General features: G+C 38.3%; 1 protein-coding gene across 5 annotated transcripts in view; it reads right to left on the minus strand.

The window, feature by feature from the left end:
* Positions 1 to 271: 271 nt before the first annotated feature.
* PAXIP1 (PAX interacting protein 1) overlaps positions 272 to 15,770 on the minus strand; it is a 60,043-nt gene continuing 44,544 nt past the window's right edge. For all 5 annotated transcript variants that reach the window (XM_073009541.1, XM_073009538.1, XM_073009542.1 and 2 more), the window contains 8 exons: positions 13,882 to 13,952; positions 12,287 to 12,389; positions 11,007 to 11,175; positions 4,457 to 4,557; positions 3,239 to 3,373; positions 3,072 to 3,147; positions 2,926 to 2,990; positions 272 to 742 (listed from right to left, as the gene is read on the minus strand). In XM_073009541.1, coding sequence (XP_072865642.1) covers positions 731 to 742; positions 2,926 to 2,990; positions 3,072 to 3,147; positions 3,239 to 3,373; positions 4,457 to 4,557; positions 11,007 to 11,175; positions 12,287 to 12,389; positions 13,882 to 13,952 — 732 coding nt within the window. In that variant the 3' untranslated portion in view covers positions 272 to 730. The remainder of the gene's footprint in view (positions 743 to 2,925; positions 2,991 to 3,071; positions 3,148 to 3,238; positions 3,374 to 4,456; positions 4,558 to 11,006; positions 11,176 to 12,286; positions 12,390 to 13,881; positions 13,953 to 15,770) is intronic.

Consider the following 15,770-nt stretch of genomic DNA (forward strand, 5'->3'; position numbering starts at 1 on the left):
GGAAAGAAGCGGGATAGATGGAAGTTCCGTAGCGTCACTGGCTCTCAATGGTTGTGCCTGTGTTTAGTGATTGCAAAATAATCTGAATCCGCCCCTGCCTGGGATGGAGTTTATTACGGTGACAAAAAAGGGGCTGGCTTCTAGAAATTATTTCTTGAGGTAAAAATTTACTGGAAAATATTTTGTCTTGAAATTACTTAAAATGTGATCCAGTTTGATGTAAATTATAAGTTATGCAAAAAATGTGGAATAATAAAGGATTACTCAATTCTAAGTTCAAAAGTACATTTATTTAAAATGTGGGCAAGATATCAATATAAAAGAAAACAGAGTATAAGAAATAAAAATAATCAAAGTACAAAACATTTCAAATCTTTAACATCCATAATTTAGAGATAGCAAGGTCTTTATTTACACTATTTTATTTCTAGTTGAAGTCCCGTAACAGTTTTGTGAAAACATTTAAAAACCTGGCAAATGAATCATAAAACCTAATGTGGGCTCTTAAAGTCATATAATACAAAACATAATTTATGTTTCCTCAGAATAAAATTGCACATCTTAAAAAGATGCAGTATATTTATTATATCTGTCTTCCTGCTTTACAGTCTGATCCCCCAAGAAAGCAGCTGGAAAACAAGAGCACGTGAAGGAAGCGCGGCAGCTCCTTGCCAGCCAGACAGCTGGCCCCGCACCGCAGGAGTCCACACGCGCTGCAGCCTAGACGCCATCAGTTAAACTTATATGTAGGCTTGTTGAGGAAAACGACTTTCAAACACAAGGCAAAAGAAAAACATGAAACCAAGCGTTCCAACATTCATCACCCAGTTCCAGGGACACCCTTGTAGGAATGCTACAGCTTCTTTCTTACCCATTCAAACCAATCGCTCTGCTGCACACCCACATCACAGGAGGGCCTCAGTCCTGACACACAGGCTCGCTCAGCCCAGGGACATCAGCACCTGTGCCAGCTCCCCAGGGGATCCATCATGCGGCCAGAACTGAGGCCCAACAATAGCTGAAGTATCCTTTAATTAACATGTACACCACCCAACCCCCAAGAGCTGACATCCCCAAAGCCCCAACACAAACAGCTGATTCCTACCTATACCTTCAGGAGCCGGTGCCGACCTCTGCAATTCTAAACCGTCTGCTTTGGGCAAAATCAATCAAGTTACGGATATGAAAAAAGGCCCCCAAGGTAATACTTACAAGTCACCCATATAACTTTTAAAGCAATTTCTTCTGAAAGTAAATGTAGTATAGAACAGGCTTTCACAAATACAATATGAATGCCAGAAAAAAGTCTGGAAAAAATGCAAGAGTACATATTGTATAAAAACCAAATGCTTATAGCATATCTGTAAAAATTTAACAGGCCTCTTATCATTCCTATCAGTAGCTCCTGCAATAATTTTCTAATAGATGGCGGTATGGAACACACCAAGCTCTGAAATGAATGATAAGAGCGCTTCTGCACCAAGCCTCATTCCAACTAGACAGGCTATTTATGGCTAAACATGACACTGGCTTCTGGGACTGAGGCAAATTTTACTTTTTTTTTTTTTTAAAGACAGAGTTTCACTCGTTGCCCAGGCTATAGTGCAATGGCGTGATACTGGCTCACTGCAACCCCTGCCTCCCGGGTTCAAGTGATTCTCCTGCCTCACCAAGTAGCTGTGATTACAGGTGCCCGCCACCATGCCCAGGTAATTTTTTTCTATTTTTAGTAGAGACAGGGTTTCACCATGTTGGCCAGGTTGGTCTCGAACTCCTGATCTCAGGTGATCCGCCTGCCTTGGCCTCCCATCCTGGATTACAGGCATGAGCCACCACGTCCAGCCAAATTTTACTTCTTAAAAATGCTTTTCTCTCAGTGATATCAAGGTCTTCTGTCTACTATTATAACCATAAGCTCTTTAGGGTTAAGAGGAAAATGTTTGATAAATGTAATTAACTGGATGAATGTCAGTGTATCTAAATGTAAATATACTTAAATGTAATTACCTGGATGAAACAGGCACACACAAAGAGAAAAAAACTCGGCAAGGATGGGTATCATTCTGACCTCTGTGCCTTACTGAAGCAGTCCTATCCCAAACACAAAATTCCCCTGTGTAAGGAACGGTCCACTGAGGCTGACACTGGTCAGAGGTGGCAGAGGCTCCCACCCTCACAGAGAGGAGGAGCTCGGCCCTCCAGCCTCATTGCAGGAGCTATAGGGAGAAGTCCTGAGAAAACCCTGACAGAAGGCCCTCTGCAATGGGAAACGGAAGTTGAAACACAATTTTCCCATAATGACCTGTAACGCATGTTTTGCTTCACTGATGGGCTGTTCATACATTAAAATAATAATTCAGAGACTTTTAATAAGGAATTCAAATAACAGATGATGAGCTTTATTTTTTCCTGAATGTCTGAAATAGAAAAAAGTCTAAGCGTGTCATTATTCTAAAGACTGACTTTGCATTTTCCTGACATGTTGATAAAGTATTCATTCTGCCACTTCTATTTAGTAGAATTTATTTCCCATCCCAAAGTTCCTGAGTACAAAGACTATATACGAACTAAAATTCATTTTGAAAACTACACACTCAAAAATGAGCTGATAAAAAGAAACACATATTTATTTTTGCAATTATTTTCTATTTTATCTAATTGTCAAATACTTTAATACTTCCATAAACTAGACAGCACAGATCCTAATTAACATCACCTATTAAAACTGAACTCTCAGCAAGTTAAGAGAATGTCTTCACTAGCAACTCAAATGAATATTCTGAAGAGAAAAGAATTGTTCACTGCATAAATCACGATAGCAAAGAAAGGAAAAATGGCTTGCAAAACAGGAAAGGTACTGCCTTATTAATTTGGGAAATCCATTTCATATCCAACCCGTCTACTTTTTATTCTCTTTTGAAAAGGATATGATTCATAGTCCAGCGTTTGTGTGAGTACTCCGGTCAGAACGAACTCTGCATTGTGAACATCTGAACAGGGTGGAAACAGACTGTTAGAGAGATCCACTGCTGTGTGCACACACACTCACATACGTAAGCAGGGAAACGTACCTATGCCTCTGGCAAAATATTCTCGGCATAAATGAAGGTCATTTTCACAGGATATTAAAATTATTTCCGACAAACTCTAAGGAAAAGAAAATGAGTTTCTCAGTGACCGAACACTGATTCTGATACAGGGCAATGACGGACTCGCTGGTGGACTCCACTCTACCCACCGAGTTCTGCTTGTGCTCCATGAGTTTCCGGAAAGATGGCTGCTTGGATAACACCTTTCCTCCTGCACACTCTACGATTGCCTTCATAGTGGAAAGACTTGGGCAGATTCCAGGTGTGATGTAAAAATATTTTGCCTAAAATTAAATGAAAATATATGTATTGTGTTCTTAAAATGCTTTAATTTTTAAAGTACATAATTTTCATAGATTCTGCTGAGATTTTTGACAAAATTTCTAATTTTATGACATTATGAAGCTACTGTTCTCCTAGTAGCACTCAGTCTGAAGTGGAAAAGGAATCCAACTATGTAAATTTGGAATTTAAGCATTTTCACATGTTAAGTATGCCTGAAGATGATTTAAAGTAACCAGAACTTAAGTCCCTAAAACAAATTGTTTTGTGAATAAGCAATAATATTGCAAATATTTTTCACAATTTCTATACAATTTTAAATCAGCATTATATTTCACCACACTTATCTGCCCAGCAACAGCCTCTGGTATAGCATGCTGCCTGGCTTGTATCCCTTTTCTTTATTTTCTCCATATTATTTGAACTCAGAGCAGGAAATGATATTGATGCTTAAGATTTAATTATCTAAAAAGTTTGCTCCTGAGGATACCACAAAATACTATTCTGTCTTAAACTGCAAATCATTTCTAATTCCTGTTGACTCCTTAAGAAGGTTAAAGAACAGATTCTCTTTATTGATTTACTTAGTTCTTTGATACAAAAAAAATTCCTAACTGTTCTAACACTTATCTAACATTTAAAAATCTTTAGTTCTGAATTACATCTATGCACACTGAATATTTTCCCAAGTATCTTCTCCAGCTGAACATACATTTATTGACAATAGTATGAAGTAAGCAATGTCCTCTAAAGATTTATTAAAAGCAGAAAAATGAACATGCCTCTTAACAATTATTCAAAAACCTACTCCTTGAACAACTTATTTCTCATAGATGTATTTATAAAATTTGTGTACTTATTTTTAAACATTATAGTAAAGAAAAGTTCTCTAGAGATGTGCTGTGGTTCACAGGAGGAAGACCTCCAGTGGCAATGTCCAAGAAGGAAGCCAAGTGGTGAATGGGATGCAGGGTGAGCCCAGCTCCCCTGGAAGTGCACTTCCCATCAAACCACCTGGTAGTTCCCTTCAGCGGGTCCATGTGTTGTGCTTACTTGGACGGATTTACTTTTCCCTTAAAGTGTACCTTAAAGAGTGGAGAAACATGTGCCCGTTTTAAGGATTCTTCCAAGCTGAAAGAGAAAAGTACTTCGGCCTCAGCATCTCGGAGAATGTAGTTCTGCTCATCTGGAAAACAGAACAGCACATACTCTAAAAAGTGCGGACACGTGAAGTGTGGCAGGTGTGACCCACAAAATTCTCGCTCATATTCAGGTACGTAATATTACAGCTACATTTACCTGTACAACCTTCGGATATTTAAATCTCACCATTATATTTCATTTACTTCCCTCTAAAAACAGCCAGACCAAAAAAAGACAGGCAGGTATTTTTTCTCCTAGATCAGTGGTAATTAACCATTTGGGGTCATAAACTCTTGAAAAAAACAGGGCTGGGTGTGGTGGCTCATGCCTGTAATTCCAGCACTTTGGGAAGCCGAGGAAGGAAAGCTGCTTGTTGCCAGGAGTTTGAGAACAGCCTGGGCAACATAGTGAGACTTCATCTCTACAGAAAAATTTTAAAATCAGCTTGGCATGGTAGCATGTGCCCACAGTCCCAGCTACTCAGGGGGCCGAAGTGGGAGGATTGCTTGAGTCTGGGAAGTTCGAGGCTGTGGTGAGCCGTCATTGCACCACTGCACTCCAGCCTGGGCAACAAAGTGAGATTCGGTCTCAAAATAATAGTAATATTTTTTTTTTAACAACAAAAATGTAAAAAAAGAAAAAAAATTACTGAAAAATATGAACCCTCTTCCCATAGCTGCTCCTCCCCCTCTTTAGCCCCCAACTGAGATTTCAATACACTATTTTAGGAAGTTCACAAACTTTCCAAGCCCACAGATCTCAGGTTAAAACCTCCAGTCCTGGCCGGGCGCGGTGCTCAAGCCTGTAATCCCAGCACTTTGGGAGGCTGAGACGGGCGGATCACGAGGTCAGGAGATCGAGACCATCCTGGCTAACACAGTGAAACCCCGCCTCTACTAAAAAAAAATACAAAAAAATAGCTGGGTGAGGTGGCGGGCGCCTGTAGTCCCAGCTATAGGGAGGCTGAGGCAGGAGAATGGCGCAAAACCTGGGGGCGGAGCTTGCAGTGAGCTGCGATCCGGCCACTGCACTCCAGCCTGGGCGACAGCGCGAGACTCCCTCTCAAAAAAAAAAAAAAAAAAAAACCTCCAGTCCTAGAAAGATAAGCTTTAAATAATCCCATCCGCGTGTGTGTGTGTGTATTAAAAAATATATATGTTTTATATGTTATATATATGTTATATATGTTATATGTATGTTACACACACACACATACAAACTCAAGGACTTGTAGGACACTGGAGTCATTTGGCTGATAATCAATTGTGAATTTACCAAAATTTAAAGATTCACCAAACATACATTCCTTTTAAGTATATAAAAATATACAGCAATTTATATAGGATAGTTTTATCAATTTTTAAAGACTTCTGACAATTATTAATAATTGACAGATTTTCACAGTTTTCATAGCAACATTTTAAGAAATATGTCAAAAGTTAAAGATCACAAAATGTTTCAATCTTCCTATAAATATGTCTCACATTCAGAAAACCATTTCTTCTCCTCCTCCTCCATTTCCTACCAACCAAACAGCATAATAAGGCAGCTCAAACCCAATAATATATACATCAAAAGCAGAAAACAAGGAAAAGTGATTTGGGATTGGCAAACTGAGGTTGCCAAGATGACACATATTTTAGGATTTGTGGGCTATGTATTATTTCTCTTGCATATTCCTCTTCTCTTTTTTAAGCAATATTTTAAAAATGGAAAAACCATTCTCAGTTTATGGACCAGTCTGCTGACTGCTGGGCAGGAGCAACCACATCATGACAGAAACGCAGGGATCTGTTCACCAACGGTGAGAAATACAAATTCAATCCCTGAGTCAGCTAGCGGGTAGAAGGGCTTTTTAGGTGAAAGAAGATAAAAAAGGTCTAAGATTTGGAGAAAGAAAAAATGATGAATTAAAAAACGAACAAAAAAAGTACTGTCACACATGAGATGGTATATTTGAAGTGTTACTTTCTAGGGGAAAAACAAAGGCTGATATGCCTTCTGAAGAACTTGTGTGAGATCACCAAGTAGTAGTTAATGTTTATGATAGAGAAAATACCACTAAGCTCAGTGGCTCACACCTGTAATCCCAGCACTTTGGGAGGCCGAGGCAGGTGGATCTCTTGAGGTCAGGAATTCAAGACCAGCCTGGCCAACAGGGTGAAACCCTGTCTCTACTAAAAATACAAAAAAATTTAGCCAGGTGTGGTCATGGTGGGCGCCTGTAGTCCCAGCTACTAGGGAGGCTGAGGCAGGACAATGGCTTGAACCTGGGAGGCAGAGGATGCAGTAAGCCAATGGCACTACTCCACTCCAGCCTGGGCGACAGACTGGGTGAGACTCTTGTCTTAAAAAGAAAAGAAAGTAACATTGAAAAATAAAATAATACAGCTAAGACGATCCTGTCACAGATGAGATATTGAGATTTTGGTTTTTTCAAACAGGGTTATGTTAATTTAGTAGCAATGTAAAGACTCAACCTGAACATTAAACTTTTCATGGAAGTACAAAAGAAATGAGTATCCTAGAAATTGATTATAATATTGATGTCTCAAATTTCGTTTAAATTATACATCAATATAAAATCCCAAAAACATGCACCTACCAAAACAGGTGTAGAAAAGAGTCCTTTCAACAAATGATGCTGGAACAACTGGACATCCATATGCAATAAAAGGAATCTGGACACAGACTTTACTCTCTTTTAAAAAAAAAAACTGACCCAAAAATGGAACATAGACCAAAATGTAAAAATTTCAAAACTATGAAACTCTTAGAAGATAACACAAGAGAGAATCTAAGGGACCTTGAGTTTGGCAATGATTTTTAGATACAACACCAAAGACACAATCCATGAAAGAAATAATAAGTAACCTGGACCCCACCTATTAGAATGGCCAAAACCCAGAGCACTGACACCAGCACATGCTGAGGAGGATGTGGAGCAACAGGAGCTCCCATTCACTGCCGATGGGAATGCGAAATGGCACGGGCACTTCAGAAGACAGCCCAGTGGTTTCTTACAAAGCTAGACATACTCTTACCATATGATCAAGCAATTGCACACCTTGTTGATTTACCAAAAGGAGTTGAAAACATGTCCACACTAAAACCTGCACATGGATGTTTTAGCAGCTTTACTGATAACTGAGAAAATTTAGAAAGAGCTAAGATGTCCTTGTGTAGGTGAGGGGCTGAACAGACACATTCTGACAATGGAATATTATTTAGTGCTAAAAAGAAATGCACTATCAAGCCATGAAAAGACATGGAGGAAGCTGGGACGTATACTGCTAAGCAAAGGAAGCAAATCTGAAAATCCTATATACTGTATGATTCCCAATATGTAACATTCTGGAAAGGGCAAGACTACAGAAAGAATAAAAGCTCAGTGATTGCCAGGGGTCAGAAGGCAGGAAGGAGTGAGTGGGTGGAGCACACAGGATTTTTAGGGCAGTGGAACAACCCTATATGATGCTGTAATAGCAAAATCACATCCTTACACATTTGTTAAAACCCAATGACTGTTCAAGGCCAAGAGCAAGCCCTAATGTAACTATGGACTTTGGGTGACAATGACCCAAATATCAATGTAGCTTCATTAACAGTTAAAAAACATTTCACTCCAGTGTGGGATGGTGACTGTATGGGGGTGGCAGTGTGTGTGCATGGGCATGGGCGGGGTATATGGGAACTCTGTACTTTCTGTAATTTTGCTGTGAACCTAAAACTGCCCTAAAAATTGTCTATTTTTTAAAAAGAGTAATTATAAACTGGAAAAATTCTCTTAGGAAATCCTAAAATATGGAAGATACAATATGAAATATGTTTTCTCAATATTAAATGTTTATAATATAACACAGCAAACACTTAACAGTGCTATAAAGAAATAAAAGCTAGTCAACCAAAACTTCCCATCAAATATGAACTGTAAACTTTATATACAGATAAAAGAACCAGATTTTCACAAACTGAAACTTGAAAAATTAAGTAAATTGGTCATTCACTAAATTGGCTGCTTGGCAAACTAATTTTCAAAGAATTAGTATGTTCTTGGTTGGAAAAGAAAAAGAATAAGCAAAGTCAGAAAGTAATAATAAAGATCTCCAAGCCTGGGTGTTGCCCAAAAGCAGCAGACAGAGGCAACAGAGGCTGGAACATTACAGACCCGCTTTCCCCCCAACCCAGGCTGAGTATGCCATGCTCCCACAGCAGAAGCTAAGAAATTACACTCATTATTTCCATTAACCAATAGACTATCTCCTTCTAAATTTTATAACATTATACAAAATTGGAAACTAAAATGTTTGTAGTAATTGTTTCTACCATGTTTTTCTTCTGCCTTCATTAAGTTTTATGTTTCATTAATATCTTTTTATTTTAGTGTCGAAAAATTTTCAAAATTTCAATTAAAAAAAATTTCTAAATACCACTTAATACATGCGAGCCTCATTATTCGCAGATTCCGTATTTGGCAATTTTCCTCCCCTCTGAAATTTATGAACCTACAATCAGTGTCTGTGGCACTTCAGTGGCCATTTGTGGACATATGTGGACTAGAAAAGAATCAGTCATCCACATGAACGTTCCTAGCCAGGAGGAACAAGGCCATGCCTTGCCTTCCTGTTCCAGCTGAAATGGTGAATAAGCATCCTCTTCGTGATCTATTTAGGGCTACTGTTTTCAAATCTGTGTGCTTTATGTTGGTGATTTTGCTGTTTAAAATGTCCCCAGCCCTAAGTGCAAGGCGGCTGTGATGTGCCTTATGGAGAAAACACGTGTGTTAGGGACGCTTCATGCTGGCATGAGCTACAGTGCTGCTCATCATGAGCTGAATGTCAATGAATTAACAATATACATCAAATAAGGTGTCTTTAAACAGAAACACACATAAAACAAGGTTATATATGAATGGCTGATGAAAATGTAGTGAACAGAGGCTCTCAGGAACCTAACCCCGTGTTTACCCAGAGGTTACCGTAGAGCATTCACTAACTCAGTGTCTGTGCAACTTTATAGAGCATAAACTACCTGAATGACAAGAATTGCCTGAATATCATACTTGAGGATTTAGTCTTTTCTTCAGATTAATGATTTATTCTTTCCTGTGTCTTACTGCCTTAGATACAGAATCATAAAATTTTAACTTTAGTTCCAGTTTTGCTATAAACAGCAATCTTAAGTGTCTTTATTTTTCTGGGTTTTCTCATCTGTAAAATTAGACTACATGAACTTTAAGATATATACACTTCTAATTTATTTTCATAAACATGAATTATATTTAAAATCTGTGGTCAAAAATGTGACATGAATCTAAAATATTTTAAATTTAAAAGACAGATTTAATGATGACTTGTGTCTGTTAAGTGATAAACAAGGTGAGTTTAGCCACAAGAGTGTAACGGGACCTAGTAGCACCCCCTGCAGGCCTTGCTTGCTCCACAGCCACACGCCTTGCTCTTCCCTTTGGCAGCTATATCTTTCTGCTTAAGGGGTCGGGGGTGAGGGAGGCATAGGTGAGAAAGTGTGAGAACATGTCAATACAGGGCAAACACTGGCACAGAAAAATGAGCATGTGGATGCTCCAAATCAGGGGCTGGTAATCAATATAACTGCTACATGATGGAGTAGCCAGGGAGTTCAGTTTTAGTGCCAGCGTGGTTGGGGCAGAAAGACCAAATGAGAAAAAAGACTGAGAATTCGGCGAAGCTTGTCATGGGGCATGTGCCTCTGAACTGCTCAACCCAGACAGGGCCCAGGGGAGGATGCGGGACACAGCTGGGGAAGCTGAGAGGTGCCTGGCCTAGACGATGCACTAGAAACACCAACTCCGCAGACACAGGGTGACACCACTGCTATGCAGGACAGTAAGGGCACACAGCTCCCCTGGCTATACAGCCTCCATGAAGAAAAAAATCGCTTAGAATTTATACTTATTTTATACCTAGCAAGGTTCTAAAAACATTTAGGTGTATATCAACCTAAGAAAAAACTATCTTTTACGTGCCATCTCTAAATGTGACTGTTGGTAAAAGAATTTCTCTTTTGGGGCTCTGAACAATGGAAGATGGGCAAGAGGACATAGATGTCTTTCCCTCCTTATATAAACTGATATTCAAAGTGTATTTGAGTAGGACATTTACATACACCTGCTCTCTTTCCAAATAAAGAAAAAAATTATACTTCCCTGCACTTTGAAAAATCTCATTAAGCCAGATTTCCAAATGAAATATACTAACAAGAAAATAAAAAGAGGGACATAGAGCTTGTTTTCCCCCTAATATTGTCCAATTTACCAAAACTTTTATACTTAGGGTAAAATGCAAAGACATCAATCAAAGGAATCACTGGGGATATGAAATAAATGTATAAATTTAAATGAATAACTATCACAGTTAAAAAAATAAATATTTGTTGGGATGAAAGACATGAATTCAAGGAAAAAAAGGTTTATTTGGCATTAAAAACAAAGTTACTGGTGCTGCTCCTTACCAATGAACTTCTGACACCTGAAGCATTCTTCCAGCCACTCTGGTGTCACTATGTGCTTCACGACAGAAATTGCCGTCAGGAACTTCACAGTGCGAGTCACTTTGCTGGCAATGAGATGCGTGCACTTCTGTGCAGACTCCGCAACCTCCCCACCGAGAATGTAGAGCTTCTAAAGGTCACAAGCACAGGTCAGAAATGGAAAAGTTCAGCATCCATAGAGCCACATGACAGAGAGTAACACAGAGGAATACCTATCTAACGACAAGGTTTATGACTAATTCTCAGCCACAGAAAACACTGTGACAGGTAAGATGAAACCTGTAACTACAGGAGAAAAATAAAAAGGAGAATTTATCATTTACATTTCTGTAGTTTAAATCCACACAAATCAAGATTAAAATACGAATTCTCCATCAAACATCAATAACACATCTCCATGAATAAATTAAATGACATGAGAACGATGCAGCTCACTTCACAATGAAGAGTAAACAGCCAAGACTTGCTAGGCTGAAACTGGTGTTAATGAGGAACATTTACCTGCTATCTTCGTTTTCTGAAATGATGGCATAAAAACTGGCTAAGATTTGAGCATATAAAAAAGCGACCTCCTAATAACTATCCTCACATTTTCAAGGTGGAGAAATTAATTTGTTCTAAATGTATAATAGTAGCATTTATAATTGTTTATTTTCCTTAAAAAGGAAACTAGGAGTGAAATGTATGAATCCACCATAATGCAGGTCAACTTATACTCTTAACCATCCTCTCCCTCACCAAAACAAAACAAAATCCCATCATCCTTTGGGTTGTTATTTCAAAAAGTATATTTAAAACCTGTGCCCATTTATCATCTAAACAAATACACAAACTCCCTTTGGCCTCATTCTACCCAAGAAAACTAATCTTGGGTAGACTGTGTTTCAATCAGAGAACTTGAAAAGACAGTTTTCCTTCATGCTGGATGTCTTTATGAATACGACACAGAAGGAGACTTGCAAATGTTCATGTAACTATTAACATGGCCTATGCTAATAAGAAAGCAAGTATCTAAGTATGAAATAATAGCACAGAATATGGCAGGAAGCCACTAAACATTTAACTAGTTGTTACTATAAATACTACTAAAAATACTTCATAAATATGTACTATAAAGACTGTTATAACAAGATATTCCTGACTATCTAAACTATGTAAGTTAATAAACTGCTGATCTGAAGTAAATATATACAAAAAGGAACACTGCTAAAAATCCTTGTAAGAAGTAGATGAAATTTCACCTTAATATACTGTTGAACCTGGACAGGCTCGAATCCAGTGAAAAGCACAAAAGGGGTCAATTCCGGAGTTAGCTTTTTAGTGGGAGGTGGTATGTCTTCAATTCTGTGGAAGAAATACACAAAAATAGTAGTGATTTCATATTTACTTACAATGAAAATTTTCTTTAGAAAACAAGGGATTTCAATAGTTTAACAAGTTTTAACTGCACGTGGTTTTTAATATTAAAGGAAAAATACAATGAGCTATCTGTCCTTCCTTTCTTTCCACCATTTCCATAAAGTCACCTTCCAAAAAAGACTACCTCTGAAGCTTCCAAGGGCGGCATCCAATTCACTTTTGGTTAAGATCAATACTTCTTCATCAATCCCCTCCTGATTAATTTTTTAAATTGGCTTTCAGAAGAAAGCAAAGTTGCTTCTAAACATCACTGATCTTGCTAGCTTTATACTTCATTTTTTTCTATCAAGTTTTTAAGATAACCTGTGTGACTCAGGCCACTCCTTGTTTGCACGTTCACCATCACTACAAGTCAGCCGAGTGCTGCTAGAGCTTCCGGTGTCTTTTACATTCTAGCCCTCTTCAACCACAAATTATGAAAACGTGGCTCTGCTCAAGCACACATTTTAAATTAAACCTTTTTGTTTTTTACATAACCCTTAAATTTTTTAGATCTTTTTTTCAGCTTATTATTTTCTGAGACAGTCCAATAAAAATTTATTTTAAAATTTATTTGTGGCAATTTGATGACAGCCTCAAAAAATATCACATAATTAGGATTTTATTACAAAAGTCAACAGTTCAGTTTGTGTTTTGGAAGTAGGGAATGGAAGGAGGGAAAGAGGAGGAGCAGGAAAGAAAAGATGAGGAAACTGGTAACTGCAAAAAACAATTCAAGCAGTTATATTTCACTATGTACAGTTTGGAAAGAAGAGTTTTCTAGAATCAAGGAAGAAAATAAAAGCTCTGTTGGTTTGCTCCTGCATTTGCTATGCCTTACTAAGTAAATGATTGGCAGGACATCATTATTGACTCCTGCTGGCTGACATGACACTAAAATGATATGCATCTCAATCCTCATACTCCAAGCCAAAAACCAACATGCCATGTGCATTGCACATGTCCTTCCAAAGGCTTTGGGTCTGGATCCTCCTTCCCACCATGGCCAACACTGCTCTGTCCTCATCGAGAACTGGCAGATCCAAGGAGCATACCCAAAACGACGTCACAGCCTACATGCTCTCTTGGCACCTAGAGCATGTTCTTCAGCCGTGCCCAGGAGGCCTGGGGCTCTGCGGTGTACCTCTGAGCTGGGCTCTAGACCTTCCACCCCATATCCACCACTGTAGCTTCTGTTTTACATGGTGGAGAGGGGCTTCTTATAATATGTCGCTTAAAGAAAAAGACTGAATTTTTTTAAAATAAAAAATATACTGGCCTATGTCATTAAAATGAAATAAAGTTGTAAAGCAAAAAGCAAACTCTTTCAAATCCTATTTACTGCAAAACATTTTAGAAACGTTCCTCAATTGCCACCGATTTTCCAAAGCAGACCTGTGAAAGCCAGCAATAAAATATTTAAGGTTATTACTCATACCTGGCTCTTTTGGAAGAAGGCTGGACATTAGCTACTTCATTCTGTTTCAGTTTGGGAGGTAGTCTTACACTCTGCAATTAAAATATTGTCGACTTTAATTCAATCAATCTACTAAGTAATACAGTAGCTTCCAAAAGATTTATGTGTCGAATAATCAAACTACTTAAACATATACAAGAATCATGTTCTTCTTCACCACATCAGAACTAGTCTTCACCTCAAAAGATCACTAGGACAATGCAAGCCAGGAGAAGAAGCTAATATTCCAGAGTGAACCTCTGTATTGTTTTCATTTTTTGTTTTTTTCTTTCCCTCTTTATTCACAGAATCCTTTCGGTATCTTAAAGTATCTTTGTTCCTTTTTTTCCTCCATGTTACATACATGCAGCCCTCAACCTTGAACTTCTCAGAATGGTTTTTATTTCAAATATTTTGTCCTGTGTCCCAATTTAGAATGTGGAAAACATGACTGAAATTACATCTCTGCCCTAAGACTATTCCTAAAAGAGAAATTTCACCTATGAGATTTCACAAAAGACGTTACGTGACAATCAAATCAACACTGCTTGCTACCAACAGCCAGACAAGGTACCAAAACCTACACTCTGCCTCAGCAACATGGTCACATCCACTAGGACCAGCTCCAGTCCCTGACCCTGGAGCAGAAGCCATGCTAAGCACAAAGAGAGCAGGAAGGAGATGGGATTCCCTTGTGGGGTCCCCACCACAGTCAGCATCTCCATTCTACCCTATTCCTCGTTCACTCCTCCTTCACAGTTTCAACTCAGAGGTTCTTTGACTTGTGTGGACCAACCATGTCTTTCCTAGATGTTTTATTACTTGAAGGAATTGCTCTCAATCTTATTAATTTACTTTAACTAAACTTATTTTTTCTAAATATTGCTGCCATATCTAGACAACCAAAATAAATATATCTACAGAAGGCATTCAAAATCTATTAGCCCTGTCATACACAGAGAATCAAGCTTTATAATAATTTGCAGGAAAGTTTATTACACTTTTTCTTATTATAGTCTTTATAAGAAAACAATTTCTCAACTCTCTATTTCCAAAGATCGCATTTAAGTCTCCAAATTGTCATTCACTGGTACCAAGAGTAGAAACAAATGGTGGGATAGGCAAAAAGGGTAAACCGGGCCTCTTTGTCTCTAAGATTTTTAGCTTTTAATTACTGATACAAAGCCTCCAGAGAAGCTGACATCTGGAGCCCCTGACAACTTCAGAATATAAGCCATATAGTTTGGGAGGAAAACTCTGATGACCACTTTCTCAGTGTGAGCTTAAAAGCCACCATAAAATTCCTTTCAGCTAAATGAACTGGGAGAATATTTGCTTTTGCTGATGTGTCCAAACTGGTCATGTCTTTAAAATTAAAATCATAACTACTAGTTTAAGCTAGGAAAAAAATACATCTACGATCACATTATCATTAGCAAGAAGAAAACAAGACTGTGGCTTGGGGGGTTTCCTCAGAGACTCGGGATGATTATCAGCAGCTTCCAGATGAGATCTGAAAAACGAGTAAGTCAGTACATAAATAACCAGAAACACAGGCTTGGGTGTTAGCTGCTAATCCTCATGACACTATTCTCCTCAGCTAGTTGTTCAAGTGGCACAAACCCTAAATTACCTCCGTATACAATAGAAATGTAGTGAAAACTTGGTGGGTCCATGACATGGAAATCCATTTTTAAAAACAAAGGTTAGTATATAACAACATGAACATAAACCAAAGTCTTAAAATTACACTACTATTGGCCAAAAGTAAAAAAATCTGCTATTCTCAAAGTGCTGATGTTCAGCCAAACAGTGGGAAGTCACAGCAGACAAAGTCTAAAGTGATATTGAAGTAGTCCTGTCTGTAACTT

The sequence above is a fragment of the Chlorocebus sabaeus genome, chromosome 21 (genome assembly GCF_047675955.1).
Source record: "Chlorocebus sabaeus isolate Y175 chromosome 21, mChlSab1.0.hap1, whole genome shotgun sequence".
NCBI lineage: Eukaryota > Metazoa > Chordata > Mammalia > Primates > Cercopithecidae > Chlorocebus > Chlorocebus sabaeus.